This window comes from Oculina patagonica, chromosome 9, assembly GCF_052425735.1.
Source record: "Oculina patagonica isolate OP01 chromosome 9, crgOcupat, whole genome shotgun sequence".
Taxonomy (NCBI): domain Eukaryota; kingdom Metazoa; phylum Cnidaria; class Anthozoa; order Scleractinia; family Oculinidae; genus Oculina; species Oculina patagonica.
In genome coordinates, this window is record NC_135766.1 from 1783633 (window position 1) to 1798070 (window position 14438).

At 38.3% G+C, this 14438-nt stretch overlaps 2 protein-coding genes across 2 annotated transcripts in view; both read left to right on the plus strand.

Moving 5' to 3' along the window:
* The window catches only part of LOC144665185 (uncharacterized), a 292253-nt gene that overhangs the window by 214800 nt on the left and 63015 nt on the right, over positions 1 to 14438 (plus strand). The gene's annotated exons all lie outside the window — the stretch shown is intronic.
* The window catches only part of LOC144665210 (uncharacterized), a 51469-nt gene that overhangs the window by 13417 nt on the left and 23614 nt on the right, over positions 1 to 14438 (plus strand). Inside the window, exon 7 of the mRNA XM_078526398.1 lies at positions 5715 to 5789. Within this exon, the coding sequence (XP_078382524.1) occupies positions 5715 to 5789 (75 nt within the window). The remainder of the gene's footprint in view (positions 1 to 5714; positions 5790 to 14438) is intronic.

Below are 14438 nucleotides of genomic sequence, written 5' to 3' on the forward strand. Positions count from 1 at the left end.
AGATCAAAACGAATAGTTCTCAACCAAAATTGTTTTAAAGTTCGCTCCTGTTTTCTCGAATACGGTAGTCCCGGAACTCGCATTATAAGTCGCGTATGCACGTGTAGATTTCAACGACGGTTCAACGGTTCACCTCAAAAATGACGACGAATTAAGTCCAATCAGCAAATCGCAGAATAGGCCATGTCAACAAATTTTGATTCCCCGACTGAGTTGAAGAAGGCACTATTTCTCCAATTTAACCAATTTTCGTAGCCAAAACATTTGCACAAATGTCGCCACCGCCGCTAAGCACAGAACTGTCGACTAGCCGAAAAACTTTACAGAGCTCTAACGATTGAGGGAACTCACGTTCATCATTATAGGCGTGTCATCCAAATCTGTGACTGACACCTTGTGACAGCGAGCACCGTGATTGGTTCCCGTCACGTGCCTTTATGACAGCAAGCGCTGTCATTGGTCACTGTGGACGCGCCATAAGCGATCAAAGTAGCGTGTTCGCAATTCAACGGTTTAACGGTGAACATTGGAGCTCTGTAAGTTTTTCGGCTAGTCGACAGTTCTGTGCTTTATAGCGGCGGTGGCGACATTTGTGCAAATGTTTTGGCTACGAAAATTGGTTAAATTGGAGAAATAGTGCCTTCTTCAACTCAGTCGGGGAATCAAGATTTGTTGACATGGCCTATTCTGCGATTTGCTGATTGGACTTAATTCGTCGTCATTTTTGAGGTGAACCGTTGAACCGTCGTTGAAATCTACACGTGCATACGCGACTTATAATGCGAGTTCCGGGACTACCGTATTCGAGAAAACAGGAGCGAACTTTAAAACAATTTTGGTTGAGAACTATTCGTTTTGATCTGTTTGTAAGCAAGACTTACTAACGGAGTGCTGGACACTGTTCAATACGTACATGTACCAGGCCGGACAAGTGTTTGTAAGCGTATAACAAAGAAAATGCAAGTCATATCACTTTTAGCAGGTCAAATCACTGATGGCGGTTTAAATATTTAAAGGGAAAGACAACTAAAGAATCTACAGACGTGCATAAATTTCTGTGCTAAGGACGCCGCGCCGTGGCCCTGATGTCAGTGACTTGTTAAGAGGTGAGCTCATATGTCTCATATTTGTTCTCTCGATCAGTCAGTTGATATTGAAGTTTATTAAAAAAGTGTGGATTGATACCAAAAAATTGTATTTTCATTGTCGTGTTGAATTTAATTGCCGAAGCTTTTTTAAAAGCTGTCTGAAATTTTTCCCGCGCAAAGCATTTTGGCGCCAACGAAAACTGTAAGTTAAACTGCTTCCAGTTGTCAAGCTCTGTTTTTTTTTCTACCCGGCAAAACGATCGCTTGAAACGATCATTCAAAAATCTCCAGATGTTTTAAAAGTTTCTGTAGCTACTTTCGCTCAAAATAAAGGGCAATTAGATTTAACAAAACGACCTTTTCTCGCGTTTTCTTAGCCGGCGAGTTGCGTGACATTGCTTTTCAAATAGGAATCCTGATTCAAACTAAAACTCTTTCAGTGAAAAGACTTTGTTTACTTGAGTGGTAAAAGCCTTTTAATAACTGTATTGCGATTTTTCTGTTCTACTGGACGTGTGTTTTTTAATCAAGCGGAAACGCACCGAAGAACACATTTTATCTCTTGATCGATCTTCGCGTAAATATCTCTGCATGATCTACGAATCGAATGTGTTCTCAGATTTCACAAGTCTGTTTTGATTGTTTTTGTTATTATTATTTTGGGCAGCGTATAAAAACAAGTACAAATAAATTCTTGTGCGATGAACTGTTTTAAATCTTTGGCCAGCAGATTGTCCGTCAAATTAAACACCAGCTTTCATTTCCAAAATCCATTTCGACGGAATGCGTTAAAACTTCACACATTTTATCTCTTGATCGATCTTCTCGTAAATATTTCTGGTTTACGAATCGAATGTGTTCTCAGATTTTACAAGTCTATTTTGATTGGTTTTTGAATGAATATTCTCCTGTGTACATTGTCTGCACCTAAGCTGACCTAAGTCAATTTTACAGTACGAACGAACTCGACGAATTGCAAAAAGCCGAGAGTTTTTATCTTTCCTTTAAATTCTATTTATCAAACCGAAGTGTTCGTTTCAGTCGCGTCGAGAAGTCAACACTGAACTGAAAACATGAGTTTCTTTTCAGTAACGTTTTCACACTAGTTTTCGCTTTACAGTTCCTTCTCTCTATTTAAATTTTACTTCACCGACACTCGGCACATAATTCAGTTCAAATTTGTCCAGTTGTCGCGTAAAGTACAAACTACTTTCGTGTGAATCGCGGAAATATACAAACCACGCTACTGTTTATTTCGCCCTGTCCAGAATAAAGTGACCCATTTTTGCTACATTCAGAAAACTCTTTGCCTCATTGTATTAAATTTGGGTGGAATGATTGCGTTGTTTTTGCTCGCAAATATTTTTGTCCGTAGTTACGTAGCTGCATGAAGATAAGAATGTGTTTGCAAACTAGACTGTTATTACCCGTTTTCGGTTGAAAAGCAAATTGTTTAATAGTTTAATAAACAAAACGTGCCACGTTTTGGTTAAAACCTATAAATATTTTCAAGAAAACTGGTGACTCTAATTAGCTGTCTACATGTATGACATTATATTACGATGTTTTCTTTTGCAAGATCGATTTCACCGTACTCGTGACTGCATGAAGTTCGTAAAATGTTGTGGCACTTTTGTTTGATAACTAAAACCTATACCTTTTTTTAATTAATAAACAAAAGGCGCTATTCTTGCTTGATATTCAAAACATAAGCTGGCATTTCAAGTCTGTTGTAAAAAAAGTCCGTGGTGAAAGTAATCGTTAGCTAGACATTGTTTACGCTTCATACATACAGTTCTTGAATGAAAACTCCGCTTAATCTTAATGAACCTAGGAATTTTAAGTCCTTTCGAGCTTTTGCACGGGAATTCAGCACAAATTTTGAAAGTTGACGCGAAAAGAATTTTTTTTCTGACCGTGGTAATTTTCCCTGTCTGCCGGGTGAATCGTTAGCTCTGCTGTTTATTTTGTCAACGTGTCTAAAAATAGATTTTATCACCGGCTATCTCGACTGCATATTTAATACTACGACTTTATATTTATAGGGCTGTGTTTATTTAAATCTTCTGTTCTTGCTGCCTTCAAAAAGCTCCTTATTTGCTAGGAATCGCTTAAAAACTTTCGACTTTGCAGCTCGTTCCGGAATCGCCGATCGCTCGCCGCGAAATCGCACAACGTTTATGCATGGAAAATATTCTTCCAGAAAAAGAAAGGTCGCTTAAATAGGATGCAGCAGACAAGTCTTCTGTTAAAAGTTTTTCATTTCACAATGATTTATCCATTGCTGCCGAGGTTTTGCACAGAGTTGAGCCTTATTTTTCCCACATTACGCTGCAAAGTGCAAATTTCATGACCGGCGTAAAACACATCGCTAGAAAGTTGTTCATTTCGTCGTTTATAAAATAGATCTAATATCACCGACAAACTCGACGACAAACAGGCCATCTTCGTTCAAATCCCCGGTTCTTTCTGCTTTTAGAAATCTCTTGATGTTTTTATTTTGTAATTAATAAAATGAAGAGGGCTCGTTTCCGATTTAAAACTTGAGCATCCAACAAGCAGCTCGTTGAACGCAGCCGATCGATCGCGCTGCGTACTCAAACTTTTGGAAAATATTCTTCCTAAAAGGGAAGTCATGCCTTTGTTTTCCCTCAGTGGAATGATTTAGCAGTAGAGACTTCTAATATATATGTTTTTAAAATAATGATTCATCCGTAGCAATGTTTTTCCTCTCAATATTTTTGTATGTAATGGCGGCCGAAGGTAAAGATTTTCGTGTGAACAAAATGTTGTGAAACTTTTGTTTAATAAGCAAAAAGCGCGCGGGTTTTTTGTTTAATAAGCAAAAAATTTTTGTGTAATAAACAAAAAATACCACCTTTTTTGTCTATCAATTAAAAAATAGGGTCTTTTTTGTTTAATAAGCAACTTTCATTAGTCAAACTTGTTTATTAAGCAAAAAAGACTGATAACTTGTTTAATAAACAAAAAAATTTGGAGTCCGAAAACATTTTGGGAGTCCGAAAACAAATTGAAACAGTACTACATCTCATTACGTATACAGTGCAGTGGTAACTTATTTAAATACTTACAAAACTTGAATGTTTTTTTTTGTCTAATATGTAGTGCCGTAGCAGGGTTAATTTTTTTTTTTTTTTGGGGGGGGGGCACAGCACGAGCGCCAAAGGCGTGACCTTCTAGGGGTGTCCAGGGGCATGCTCCCCCGGGAGATTTTTATATCTAGGGTCACTAAAATAGCATTTCCAGCCTTCTGAGAGCAGTCTCCAGCAATTTTTAACTCACTAAAGTCACTGATCAGATATTCCATTTAAACGTTATACTCTTCTTATTGAACAGGCTTATTACACAAATTTCAAAGTTCCTGCTGTCTGTATTCCTGAGATGGCTGAGATATTTCTTCTTAACCTGCTTGTTCTTCGCAGTTTTCACTCTCCGATTCTTCAGGATCGGGTCTCGCCCATTTAAGGAGTGTGCTTTGCTTAAGACCCTCTCAAGAGCTTTGCTTAAGAGCCTCTTCTTTGCTGAAGCCATAATATTTCACGCTTTATCAAGCCGAATATTGAATGTTTTCGAAAAGAAGCAGGAAGAGCTTGGCCGCTGACCAAATGTGCCTGTCTAAATTATTCGCTCAATTCACAGCGGTCAGATGCAAAAAAACAATGCACTTCTGGGTTTTGCTCCCTCAAATTGTGTTAGAGTTTATTTAAAGGCGAAATGTGCAAGAATATTGTTGGAAAGTGTTATAAATATAGCACTAGGAAAAAAGAATTGCGTTAACCGGACTGTTAATTACGGATACAGAATCCAACAGCATTCTACAATTGTCAGTGCTGCGCTTGTTTTGAATTGAATATTTGAATTGTTTTTTTTTTTTTGGGGGGGGGGGGGGCGGCCCCTCCCCATGCTATGGCACTGATGTATGAGTTACCAACCATTTAGTAAAATTGGAGTACACATCTTAAAACAGAGCTGCAAGTTTTCTACAAGTGCATGATGAATAAAGTTTGCTGCTGTACGTGTACACGTAAGACGTTTATTAACATTTGCAAAATAGATTTTGGCAAACCTAGAAGCAGTCAGCTCCTCATTTATAACGGCAAATAAAAATGATGCTCACGGCAGTGATAAAGAAAACAAACTGAATTGAACAAAGAAGGATCATCTGCCACAGGAAATTTATATAATTATGCATGCAGTACATGTATGCATAATTTACATGTGACTACCCTTCATAGCTTGTATGCCTTCATTTGTTGGTTTGCTTATTTTTAAATGAATTAGTCATTTTCTTAGATGTTATTTTCTTTTTTGTTAACCGTATGTATGTAAACTCAAAATCAAATTATGGTGATATTTGGATCTGATTGGTAGTTGGATCAGTGCACAATGGCAAGAATTCATGAAGTGCACACAGGGACGGCGGAGCCGGGGGGCTGGGGGGGCTTTAGCCCCCCCACTTTTTCCGAAAAAATAAAGACTTACTAAGAGAAGAGTCTCTTAAGCCCCCCCACTTCAAGTCACTAGTCAGCCCCCCCCCCCCCCCACCTGGAAAAATGCTCCGCCGTACCTGGCACAGAGTCATCTAATTGTTTCCCTTCTTTTTAGACACAGATCAAGCTTCACCTATATCTTTAGTTAACAAAGAAGCAACAAGTAACAAAGGAGGGGAGTTGCCAACAGGTGTGTTTGTGTCTGCATCAGGAGGAGGGGGGGGGGGTCAGGTAGCAGATCTAGAAAGGTCTCATGTAAATGGCTTGCTACCCTTCAAGAGAAACAATGCCCTTAGCTCCCAAGATAATAGCATTTGCTACTTCAGAGGACCAGTAGAATTTCGAGCTTAATGCATGCAGCTGCTACACTATTGGCATGGTTGGAGGGGTGTACATGTATGTGTTTATGCTATACGCAGCTAAGCTATTTGAATGGAGGGAAAAATTGAGCACAAAACTTAACTTATTATCAAGTACATGTATCTCATTACAGTGCAGTGGAACTACAATACTTGCAAACTTGATAAAGTAAACCGAAAAAAAAAACATAACACCCGGAAAAAAGAACACAAAAGAAATGTTAAAATAGCGGCTAAAGGTTCCAGAATTGCGAACCTTGCAAAACACCTCCTTAATTGACAAAAACAGTTTCGAATAAGGAAAACACTCGTCAAGAATTGTGGCAAACCATTGTGGCTCCAAATGCAGACAACAATTCCTGCCCACTCCCTGGGCAGTTCGTCATTCTTTTTACACCCATTTATAATTAATTTACATAGTCCATTCTTTTTCAATCTTACACATTTCTATTCATAAATCTTTATTCACTTTTACCCGTTGAAGACTGTAGATCAAACAGCTCAAATGTCGTGTTTTTTAAAAGTTTTTCGCCAGAGATCGTTTCTTAAATTTTTATTATGCTGAACCCTGGCTACGGTCCTTCAATATTTTTAAAATAAACCCTTTATAAAAAAAAATGAGTACAAACGTTAACCTTGGAAAAAGGCTGCACTTTATGCAAGTCTTCGATGGTGAAAGTTTGCTGATGCACACTAAGGTATTTATTGAGAAAATATTTAAAATTTGTGCCAAAAACCAGCCAAACGATTGGGGAAAAAAATACTTATTTAAGGAAAAAATCTGCACAGTTCGATCAACTACAATGGTGTGGTTTATCGATGAAGTAAAGTTTTGGTTATAAGTTAAATACTACTGTTGTGTTCACGGAATTAAAAGGGTAATTTAGCGACATGTTGTACGATACAGCTGGATGTTTTCACGAGTCAGTTTTTCGCGTCAGCTGGGCACGTCCATTGCATCTCCGCCATCTCGTACAAAAATCACTCGTCTGTCTCTTTAATTTTGATTTTTTATCAATTATTTTAGGCAGCGATTTTGTGGACAACGATAAAAATGAATGGAATTCACTTCACGATGCGGCAGAAGACGGTGATGTTACCAAAATTGAATCCTTGCTATCTTGTGGATTTTCCATTGATTCCAGAGATGATCAGGGTATAACGGCACTGATGGTGGCTGCTGTTAATGGCAAGCTACAGGCTGTGAAGTATCTGCTGGCAAAGGGCGCTAATCCATCATTGGAAGACAACGATGGATGTAATTTGTTGCATTGGGCCTCACGGGGTGGCAACCCTGTTATAATTGAGTTAATGCTTAGTCACGTGCCTAGCATTGACTCAATAACTAACAAGGGTGCCACAGCACTGATGGTCGCTGCTGCTAATGGCAAGCTACAGGCTGTGGAGTATCTGCTGGCAAAGGGAGCTGATCCATCATTAGAAGACAACGATGGATGGAATTTGTTGCATTGCGCCTCGCAGGGTGGCAACCCTGTTATTATTGAGTTAATGCTTAGTCACGTGCCTAGCATTGACTCAATAGATAACGAGGGTGTCACAGCACTAATGTTAGCTGCTGGTAATGACAAGCTACAGGCTGTGGAGTATCTGCTGGCAATGGGCGCTAATCCATCATTAGAAGACAACGATGGATGGAATTTGTTGCATTGCGCCTCGCAGGGTGGCAACCCTGTTATTATTGAGTTAATGCTTAGTCACGTGCCTAGCATTGACTCAATAGATAACGAGGGTGTCACAGCACTAATGTTAGCTGCTGGTAATGACAAGCTACAGGCTGTGGAGTATCTGCTGGCAATGGGCGCTAATCCATCATTAGAAGACAACAATGGAGCGAATTTGTTGCATTTTGCCTCACAGGGTGGCAACCCTGTTATTATTGAGTTAATGCTTAGTCACGTGCCTAGCATTGACTCAATAAATAACGGGGGTGTCACGGCGCTGATGGTAGCTGCTGGTAATGGCAAGCTACAGGCTGTGGAGTATCTGCTTGCAAAAGGCGCTAATCCATCATTAGAAGACAACAATGGATGGAATTTGTTACATCACGCCTCACAGGGTGGCAACCCTGATATTATTGAGTTAATGCTTAGTCACGTGCCTAGCATTGACTCAATAAATAACGGGGGTGCCACCGCACTGATGAACGCTGCTGGTCATGGCAAGCTACAGGCTGTGGAGTATCTGCTGGCAAAGGGCGCTAATCCATCATTAGAAGACAACGATGGATGGAATTTGTTGCATTGGGCCTCACAGGGTGGCAACCCTGTTATTATTGAGTTAATGCTTAGTCACGTGCCTAGCATTGACTCAATAAATAACGGGGGTGTCACGGCATTGATGGTCGCCGCTGGTTATGGCAAGCTACAGGCTGTGGAGTATCTGCTTGCAAAGGGCGCTGATCCATCTTCAGAAAGCATGAGTGGAATGGACTTGTTGCATTACGCCTCTTTTGGTGGTAACACTGCTGTTATCGAGAAGATCCTCTCTTACGGAGTTGACATTGAATCCAGAACCAAGGCTGGTGAAACGCCACTAATGATTGCACAAAGATATGGTAAATCCGAGGCAGTGACGTATCTTCTTATCAAGGGTGCCAAGCCTTCTTAGTAAAGAAAGTCACATATTAAAGAGTTCTTCTTGAGGCATGCTCAGTGGATTAGTGTTGGTGGGCATGTGTGAATATTTAAGATTAACTTGAAGTTGGTGAGGTGAATTAACTGTCGCTTTACGCTTATTTTGTTTGATGTTACAGACGGCCAGCTAACACAATGTCAAAATTCAAATTGGTAGTTAATTTACCTTATCAACTGCAAGTTTACACTTAATGACAATATGGTGATCACTGCTTTCCTGTGGAGTCCCAGGTTTAGTTGTCACGCAACGCATGTCGTGAGTGTTGCGTGACGAGAATTATTTGGCTGATTAGGACATGGCAAGTTTAAGTGACAGAAACTAAGGGGCCGATTATTTAAACGAGGTCTATGTTAGACGTGGTTTACACTTGAATTAAGTGTTTACACGACCAAACGAAAGCGAAATTATTGTATTATTACAACGTGTTTGAACCAAATTTTACTAAGACGTTAAGGCGTGTTGTAGTAAGTGTGACTGTCGCATGAAGTGTACTTTACATCACGGCTAATAAGCCGTAAAATTAACGCTGTGATAAAATGACCGTAGCCTGTCAAGGTTTTCAAAACACTAAATGATCGTCGCTCATTTAGTATATTGTAAAACACCTTGACCGGCTGTCACTTAGACACTTCGTAAAATTTAATTAACGTGGCTCTTACTGCTAAGAAGGCACAAGACAAAATTATGGCTTACTCCGCTAGCAACAAACACGGAAGCTATTTAGTATTACATAGTTTGTATTGAAATTTATTGTTAAATATTTTGTCATTTATTTTCAAGTCCTGTAGGCATCTTTCTCAAAATTCAACGTAGTTTAGCAAATGATTTGGGTCAAGTTAATATCGACAATGAAAAGTATTGAGTCAAACTTACAAAATATTGTATGAGTATAATTATGTTATAGAGAAAAATGGAGAACATTAATGTCCGGCTCTATCCCGCTCCCGGGGGCAAGGAACTGAGCAGAGTTCAATTGTACATGTAAGTACCTTTGTTTCTACTTAGTAGATGTAAAATGACAAGCAATTCGAAGGTCAGTATCAAGGAATATAATATTATATGTAGTTTTTGTTTCAGTGTAACTGTACAAAGCTACCTTCAATTTAAAACTACAGAATATTGTCCAGTCAGGTCTGTAGTGTCAAGCAACTTAAAGGAGCAATATCAAGATAAACAAGAAGTCGGAGTTTTTTTGTTTTAGTGTAAAAAACTACTTCCAGATAAAAAAGTAATTTACTGAGGTAAAAACAACAGAGTGGTAAAAATAAACCAGAAATGAACAGACAAACATTTTGGACTCAGTGAAATTTGCAATGTGCGTCATCCGTGACTTAGCTCCTTTAAACAACAGGATTTAAACCTCTGTTACATTTTAATCCTGGATTAGTGTTAATCAGCGATTGAATAGTGATGACTAAATTGTTCACAGTCTCTCTGTTTAGCAGATGATCGTTGTCCAGACACTCGGTAAAACCGCTTTGTTTGTGGCTAATTTTCGCGCGCTACAGGATCTGAGAAATAGAGAGACTATGGGCAGTTTTAAACAGGGACCCGATGTAAGATATCTTTTGGTAAAAAATCGCAATGACCGTTCCGGGAGATTATCAGCCTTAGGTTTTAATACAGTCAACTCTTGTTATAGCGGTCACGCTCGAGGCGTCGTTTACTGACCGTTATAGCGAGGGTCCGTAATAGCGGGAGTCATTTCCAATCAAACTCTTTCGCCGGGATCTGGATTTTGTCCGTAATAGCGAGTGTCCACAATAGCGGGGTGTCCGCAAGACGAGAGTTGACTGTAGTATGGATCAAGGGCAGCGACATCTGTACATAAAAGACCGAAGGCTGAATTTCTTTCAGAAAATGCTGAGTAGGCTAGGTTAATAAGACATTTATTGAACGAATTTATAATTGGAAAAAATTGGTTGTTGCTGTACAGTGAAAGCTCTAAATAACGAAGTACCAAGGCACTGAGAAAGTGCATTTGTTATAACAGGGACTCGTTATTTTGAGGTTCCACTGTGTAAACTGTAGTCATTATTTAGAAGCATTCTGACTATAAATAGATGTGGAGTCTAAGATTCATAATTTAGTTTATTTTTTGACGCAAAATTCTAGATTCTAGGGTACGATAGATGGTTTATTCAAACTGTTTTTTTTTTTTACTAGATGCGAGACTGCTATGTAAATACCAGTTGTTTGTACTGGAACGCAGTACAATAAGTGTTAGATATCGCACACAGGGCTTTTGTCCTTTTAATTATTTTTATACAAATTTTATACATATATTTTTATAGTCTAATTTTAAAGCTTTAAAAGCTTTTCTGGACGATGAAAGACATTGAAGTACCTCATATTGAGGTTTGGACTGACTGGAGACAGATGTTTCCAGTTTATAATCATAACAAGGACAAATATTTTCTTAAGCTATAGTGTATACTGTGTATGACTAGTGCTGTTCAAATGGCAATTGTACATACCGTGAAATTAATGTCTGTGCCATTCACATGGCCAAGAGGGGTCCAATTTGACCGTCCGAGTCAATTGTTATCGTAAAAATCATATTTCCTTCGTTATTTAGTTTGTAAATAGAGCATTTACCACAAATTAAAATATATTTTGATTGAACAGATATGTTTGCTAGAGTGGCCTTGGATGCAAGGTTCTAAGTTGTACGTGTATCTTATTAGACATTTTAGTGAGTATTATCACTGTATATTTTGTACGAGTCTTGCAGTATTTCGATAGGCACTACGTGCTCGCCAAAATACAAGTGTTTAAAGAGGTGCATAAACTAAAAAAAGTTTGCAGAGGAATATTTTTCATACCCCCCTCCCCTCCAAGGAATTAATGGTCCGTCCCTTAACACGCTAAAATGTCTAATAAGAGATTTATTGTCCAACGTTTTCTTTTCCAAAAATGCTAACTTCCCATCGTTTTTGTCTTGTGACGTCATGACGTAGTCATGACGACACAAGATAATACTACAGGGGACAAGGTGCATTCCATGCGTATTTGCTTTCTGAGGCCGCGGAATTTTCCCGCCATGTCAATATTTTTCCCGCCATGTCAAAATTTTCTTTTTTTTTTAGTAAATGCCGAAAAATGCGATCATCAGATTTAAACAAAACAGATGCAGACTTCTCAACCTCAAAGCACTGGAAATCTAGAGACTGAGGTAAAAAAAATCTGAAGATTTCAGTAAAAACCGGGAGATTGATCAACTGACGGACAAAAATAACTAAAAGAGTCCTAAAACCAGGCGCTAATCAAATGACTTGTTACTCTGTTTTTTCGTGAGATTTCTGTTTCTCGTCGTCAGATTGAAGTGAAAACCGTGAGTCTCAGGACAAAATCGTGAGACTTGAGAGGTCTGCAGATGCTGTTTACACACAGTTGCGTTTATTTTTAAGCTTTTTATTAGTGATAAAAGCAATCACACGAGATTCCCACCATTCTAGTCATATTAGTCAATCTGATAATAGCTACCGTTTCGTGAGAACAATGTGTTTTATGATTTTGGTACAGCAATAGGGGAAAAGCATGTCTTAAGTGTTATTGTCAGAGAAAACCGGGCAGGAGCAAAACATCGAGGTCGGCCATTTACCTTCATCTTTTCACAGTATAAAAGCTATCTGAAAAGATTAGCAACGGTGGCATTTGCAGCAGTAGACGTTCTTTTTTCTTCGAGATATGACTATACCTTAATTTTGGGCCCTCCAGCGGCCTGAAAAAACCGAAATTTCGGGCAATTTTGGGTGAGCCTACAGCACACTTCGTATGACTCCTCAAACTTCTTATATTTTTTCTATGACACTTATTCCCTTATAAATGGACTGAGATACATAAAACTTCCTGAGCTTTAATACTAAGTTTTTTACGCGGCCTTAAAAATTGCAACTGAATCGTTAATGAGCTTGACTTAAATTTGAGTCATTTTCAGTCGACTGTTTCACCAAAGTGCGGCAGTTTATTTGGAAAGTAAAATCATCCTTCGATAGTCTTTTGAGCTGTTATCAAAATCCAGGTTAGTTAAAATTGGTATCTAGAATTAAATCGGAGTTAGCGGCGTCTGAAACTGCCATACCAATGTTCATTTTAGCAAATTCCCACCAAATTTTACATCACACTATGTTTTCACTTCCTCTGATTTTAGTCCATAATTAACTAAAAGGACTTAAAAGTATTTTCGTTGACTTCGGGATAGAACATCGCAACTGTAATACAATTAACAACCTGTGTAAACATTTCAAAACCCTAAATAAATACCCGACATTTTCTTAGACACGTAGCAAAATTTCCCGCGAAAGTTTTATTATGGTTCTTCGTCACGCTACAGGGTAAACCGGACCGCATCCTCAGTTCGCTGGTCTATTGACGATCGCCAAAAAGCAAATTGGAAACAAATAATGGAAAGGTAATCGAGAATCACCTTCATTAATTAAATAGACTTTGCAGACATTTTGTTCACTCTTGTCTCCCCCAACTTTGGGAAATGCGTGACATGTCACGAATTGTAAGGTCCGGACACCAAGTGTAAAGCTCTGTTTGAAAGTCTGGGCGTTGAAATCATAAATTGTTCTTTCCATACAGTATAGCTGGACTTGTTCAGTTTATCTTCCTTTACAGGCGAGCAAGCGAGATATGAATTTTCACTTCGTTAGGGCCTCTTTAAATGAGCCCGGTAAACTGGCTGTCACGGTTACCGGGACGAATTTTGTCGTCTGTCTATAATTTCAGCCCGATACGAAACCAAAATAGCGACACATAAAGCTGCATTGTTCGCGACTATTGTAGCTCTATTGACACTTGCAACTTTACTAATAAAGCAAATTCGCATACTTCTCAAGTGGAAATACATATAAAGCAAAATTATGGCTTTTTTGACCACCCAGTTGCGAAAGCAAAGCTATTTTGAATTTCTCCAAAAAAGGGTCGTCCCGGCGACTGGACTGGAGTGTTCATAAGGGAAAATTTTCATCCCTGTTGCCGAGATGCTATTTTTGATAAATCAACAAGTGGCCCTGTTATTGTGATTACTGATTACGGTAAAAAATAAATAAATAAATAAATAAATAAATAATAATAATAATAATAATAATAATAATAATAAAACGTTTCGACAAGTTAAAATCAAACTTGTGGGGGGGGGGGTGGCATGATGTTTACTGTTAGGTTTAAGGGGTAGGGGCTATCACAAATTTTTAACAATATGAAAGAAGGTATTAGGGGGGGGGGGGGGTAAAAAATATTCCATAAACCGGGACCCACGATTATTGAAGGCGTTAGAGGAGCTTAGAGATGATTTGTTTGATGATACTGCATGCCCAGTTATAATGCAGTGGTTTGATGAAGATGAAAATAAATAAATTCTCGCCTTTACCAAACCCCGGCATTTCTATCAAATTACTAACTGCTTTAAAACTGGCTGTACAGCATTATAGACTACATTAAAAATAGTCACGATTGACTCCATTGTACAACCTATAAGTATTTATTAAAAAGCTAAGAAAGTCGATTTATATGATGTTTTATGTGTGTATCAACACATTTTGTGTGTGTTTTTCATGGTCATTTTTAGCTAGTTAAAAAGACTGCAGTGAATGTAAGCTGTATCCTTTTATTTATGCTTATCAGTTTGATAAATTTAAGTTTTTCATTCTCAATAAACTAAAAATTATTAGTAATTTTGCTGATAAAACAATGTATCCTAAGTAGCTAATGATAATTTCCTTTTCATTTACTGTTGTTGATAAACATTCGAGGATTCACAGAAAACTAAATTAAACGTATGAAAACCACAAACCTAATTGGATTATCAGTTTGCA